At 48.0% G+C, this 5,154-nt stretch overlaps 2 protein-coding genes across 2 annotated transcripts; both read right to left on the bottom strand.

Annotated features, from left to right (window-relative positions):
- Nucleotides 1–134: 134 nt before the first annotated feature.
- On the bottom strand, nt 135–3,635 carry LOC118756658. The gene has a single exon (XM_036491413.1). The coding sequence runs from the start codon at nt 3,633–3,635 to the stop codon at nt 135–137; it is 3,501 nt and encodes a 1,166-aa protein (XP_036347306.1).
- A 486-nt stretch (nt 3,636–4,121) lies between these two features.
- On the bottom strand, nt 4,122–5,108 carry LOC118756657. The gene has a single exon (XM_036491412.1). The coding sequence runs from the start codon at nt 5,106–5,108 to the stop codon at nt 4,122–4,124; it is 987 nt and encodes a 328-aa protein (XP_036347305.1).
- Between the last annotated feature and the right edge of the window lie 46 nt (nt 5,109–5,154).

Here is a 5,154-nt window from a genome sequence, read left to right as displayed (position 1 = left end):
CCATTGGAATAACAAAGCAAAATAGAGTTGCCATATGGGCACGAACATACCGGCCGCCTTGAACGACTGGGATAAGTTCGAAATTAAATTCAAGTTTCAAAATTGCATAAGTATCTATCAAGATCGTACAAATATTACAAAGTAAATATATCATTTTGCGTTGGCAAAAGCGTCAGTTTCGCAATAGGCCGCACCAATTCTCCGTCCGCCGTCTTCAGCTTTACTACGCGTACCAGTCCATCCGCACCAGGATGACACTGAGTTACACGCCCAAGTCGCCATTTAGTGGGTGGGCTATTCGAATCGTGAATGATAACAACGTCATCTTCTTTCAGGTTCGAGGAGGGGCGAAACCATTTAACTCGTTGTTGTAGGTTGACGACATATTCGTTTCGCCAACGTGACCAAAAATGTTGCCGCATTGCACTAATGGCTTGCCATCGTTGATGTAACGTCCCTGAGAAATTTTCGGTGTCAGGTTCAGGCAGCGCCTTGATTGGCTCACCAATCAAGAAATGACCAGGAGTGAGGATTTCCAAATCATCAGCACTAGCAGAGTGCCAATAGAGCGGTCGCGAGTTGACACAAGCTTCCACCTCCGTTAAAAGCGTAGCAAGTTCTTCGTATGTTAATAAAGAGCTACCGAGAGCACGCTTTAAGTGGTATTTTACTCGCTTCACAGCAGCGGCAGGCTCCCAATAACCACCCATATGTGGTGCGCTTGGCGGATTAAAGTGCCATGTTATTTGCATGTTCGCCAAATACGAGGTAAGCTTTTCATCTCTCATGCAACGGCGGTAGGCGGCGTATAACTCTCTTTCGGCACCAACGAAATTAGTGCCGTTGTCCGAGTATACATGCTGACAATAACCTCTTCTGTTTACAAATCTAGAGAGAGCGGCGACAAACGCAGGTGAAGAGAGATCTCCAACGAGCTCGAGGTGCATTGCACCAGTACTCATGCATATGAAACTGCATATATACGCCTTGCATGATTTGGCTCCTCTGCCTCGTGAAAACTTTATAAAATAGGGTCCCGCAAAGTCGACGGCGCTGTGCAGAAAACATCGAGAACTCGTAAGGCGGCTGCTTGGTAGATCCGACATTACTTGACCCAACGGTCGGCGGTTAATGCGTTTACATTTTACACATTTGTGGTAGATTGCGCGAACAAGATTACGAGAACCCAGAACCCAGAAGCGACGTTGTAGAACTGTTTGCATGATTTGCGGGCCGGCGTGGAGCGTACTGCGGTGAATATCGGATATTATGAGTTTCGCCAGCGACGAGTTCTTCGGTAAGATTATCGGGTGCTTGACGCCTGTGGAGACAGAAGCTCGTTTTATTCGTCCGCTAACACGAAGAATGCCATCAACATCCAAAAATGGTTGAAGACGGATTAGACGACTTCGTAATGGTATTTGTTTGGTTAACCTGCAACAAGTAATTTCCTTTGGAAAAGCGTTAGTTTGGATATACTTTACCAGTGCATTTTCAGCGTGGAGAATTTCACTGCTGGTGAGGGCGCCAGTAGTGCGTTGACTGCTAGTTGTTCTTAAGTTGTTGACGAAACGTAGAGCATAGGCTGTAATTCTCTTGAGTTTAATATACGAATGATACCTTGACAATAGTTCCCAATCTTCTGCAGTTTGGGTGAGGTGTGATGCGGATTTGGTCGCTCGTAATTCGGAACTCATGTCCGAGTTACGCCTTGTCAGCAACTCCAAGTCTTCTGTTGCTTGATGCTGCCACTGATCGTCATTTTCAGCTAACCAACTTGGCCCTTGCCACCAAAGATAATGGGCGAGTAGATTCGACGGAGCCAAGCCTCTAGACGCGCAGTCAGCTGGATTGTGCTCTGAGCGGACGTGTCTCCAGCACTCAGGAGCTATAACTTCTTGTACTGCGGCTACGCGATTCGCAACGAAGACTGACCATCGACTTGGGTGACTCTGTAACCAAGCTAGCGTTATAGTTGAGTCGGTCCACGCGTATAAATTCTTCATATTGCAACCGAAACTCAACTGAACCTGCTTGACAAGCTTGGCGCCTAAATGCGCTGCGCACAATTCCAGACGTGGGAGAGTAGTACTTTTTAAAGGTGCGACCTTCGCGCGCGCGGCGACTGGAACGACCTTAAAAGTTCCATCGGGTAGTTGCGTGCGGCAGTAGAGTACCGCAGCGTAGGCACGTTGAGATGCATCCGTGAAAACGTGGTATTCAGCATGCTCGACGATTTCACTGGTACCAATCCAACGATTTAGCTTAAGAGCCGTGAGTTTAGGTAGTTGCTGACGGTGAGAGAGCCACTCTTCAGCGACATCGGCGGGCACCGGTTCATCCCAATCAACGTCCGCTCGCCAGATTCGCTGGAGCCAAATTTTCGAGAGTATAGTGCACGGCGCGATTAGCCCGAGTGGGTCGAAGACTTTACTCGAATCTGAGAGAAAAACTCTTTTCGTAAGAATTGCAGGCAGTGGGGTCAAATCCACTGCAATCGATAAACAATCGTCGCTTGTGTTCCAAATGATTCCTAGGGTGCGTACTTCATCGCCGTCAGCTAACAGATGTGAAATTTGCTTTGACGCATGCGGTATTTTCTCCCTAAGCTCGTCGCAATTTGTAGCCCACTTCCGTAATTCGAAGCCAGCGTTAGACAGAACTATGGCAACGTCATTTCGTAGCTTCATAAGGTTGTCGACAGAAAATGAGCCTGTGAGAAGATCATCCATGTAGAAGTCGCGCATGATGACAACAGTTGCTTCTTTGTGCGTTTCGATGGCATCCAAAGCGGATTGGTGCAGAGATCGTACGGCCAAGTGGGAAGCTGCGGCGACGCCGTAGGTTACACGAAGCATGCGATAGTCCCGAATAGGTTCGGTTGGGTCGTCACGCCAAACTATGCGTTGGTAGTCCACATCTTGTTCTGCCACGTATACCTGTCGATACATTTTTTCGACATCCGCCATTATTGCGTAACGATGAGTCCGGAACCGCACCATTATAGAAAACAGATCCTCTTGTAATTGCGGGCCTATCATTAGTGCATCGTTGAGCGAGAAACCGGATGTGGTTTTACATGAGGCGTTGAACACCACTCTCAGTTTAGTGGTGGAGCTGGTGTTCTTTACTACAGCGTGGTGTGGCATGTAGTAACTTTTATGCGGTTGAGCGTTGCCTACGAGCTCCATGTGGCCCATATTTAAAAGCTCCTGCATAAATTCTGCGTATTGACGGCGTAGCTCCTCATCAACAGCGAAACGTTTTTCCATTCTTAGCAGACTTCTTACGGATATGTTTCTCGACTCACCTAAAGGCACGGATTCCTTTAACGGGAGGCGTACGATGTAACGCCCGTCTTCAGCGCGGCGACAATGCTTGCGAAAATGCCCTTCACAAGCCTCCTCTTCGACAGTTAAGTATCGCTTGGGGGGAAACTCTTCGAGCTCCCAAAACTTACTCACCATTCGGATGAGTTGCACATCACAGTGCAAGGATAAAACTCCCGCACTTGAGCTGGATGAACGCATGGCCTTTCCGAAAAGTACCCAACCGAAAACTGTGTTTTGCGCCATGGGTGTGTCAGGTGGCCCTTTGCAGAGACCGGTTAACAGGAATTTATCCATCTCATCCATCCCTATTAACACATCAATAGGACCAGGTTTGGCGTAATGCTGATCAGCAAGAGCGAGATTTCGTAAGTGCGGCCAAGACGACATCTGTACACAAACGCTGGGAAGATCGTTTGTAATCTTCGATAAAATAAGCGAGTTGATTGTGAAATGCTGGTCAAGAGATCGGGGCGCAAGTGAAAGAATAGTCTCACCCTTAACTTTACCGCCATCTGTTGAACCAATACCTGTGACATGAGCTGCCGAAGGTTTCCTTTGTAGACGGAGGCGTTGAATACAGGCCTCTGTCACGAAGGATGCATGTGAGCCGTTGTCAAACAACACCCGAGCAGGTTGCCATCGCCCTGCATGATCTTGCAAATATATTTCTGCGGTTGCCAATAAAATGGCCTTGTCAGCTTCAGCGACGTGAGATGCTACGCAACCAGAATGCGGTACATCCGAGCTAGCATAATGTATACGCGCCGTAGTAGAGTCATCGATTGTAGATCACGTAGTCGATTGTTGCACAAGTAGATTGCCTTGCTGCTTTACAAACGGAGAAGCGTGTACATTCAGCTCATCGCTGGTCGTGTCATCTTCGCGGCAGCCATGTAGTAATGTATGATGACGGCGACGGCATATGTTACAAGTTGATAAACTGCGACATTTTGCTTGAAAGTGGCCTTTGCTCAGACAGTTGAGACAAACATTATGTTTCTTGACCAATACAAACCGGGCAGCAGTATTTAATTTACGGAAAGTTGGGCAGGCGTAAATTTTGTGTTTGGCGTTGCAATGGAAACATGAGGGTGAACTGGCTCCTGCATCAATCAGGTTGGATGAGGAGGTGTGTTGCTCACCAATCGCATGGAGCACGTTTGTTGTAGTCTTCGCCGCAGTTTTGCTGAGCTGGCGCACTCCTTGCGCTGAGGTTGACAGCGCACCACTCGTCGGCACCATCTCTAGCGAACGCGCACGTGTTTCCAAAAACTCGACCAACTCTTCAAAAGTAGGTAAAACATCCCTCACCAATGACAGCTCCCATTGTTTCCGGGTTTCGTAAGCCAACTTCGAAACGGTAAGGTGGACAAGCCAATCGTCCCAAATCTCCACAGGCCGACCTAAAGCACGTAGCGAGCCAACGTGTTGCATGGTAGCGTTTAAAACTTGCTTAATGGCCTTACCAGTATCTCGAGATGCCTTTTCAATTGCAAAAATTGCTTTGAAGTGACCATCAACCATGACACGCAAAACCTTGTAACGCGTGGTGAGTAGATCCCACGCAGCATTGTAGTTGCCATCACAAATCTGTAGGCTGCTTACAAGTTGGAGCGCCTCACTTTGAAGACAATTGCGCAAATAATGCAATTTTTGACTAGCAGACAAACTCGCGTTCGTGTGTACGAGCGACTGGAACGCGTCGAAAAGGTAATTTGTAGGGTCTCCACTGAACGTCGGCAGCTGTAACTTGGGCAGTTGAACTGGCGAGGACATGAAACTTGTTGATGTGGAAGGGCGCGGTTGCTCAGGGCTTCCGATG

This window comes from Rhagoletis pomonella, unplaced genomic scaffold (assembly GCF_013731165.1).
Source record: "Rhagoletis pomonella isolate Grant_MI unplaced genomic scaffold, Rhpom_1.0 Rhpom_scaffold_11362, whole genome shotgun sequence".
Classification (NCBI taxonomy): Eukaryota; Metazoa; Arthropoda; class Insecta; order Diptera; family Tephritidae; genus Rhagoletis; species Rhagoletis pomonella.
Note: the sequence above shows the minus strand (reverse complement) of the source record. Positions and strands in the feature narration are given on the sequence as shown.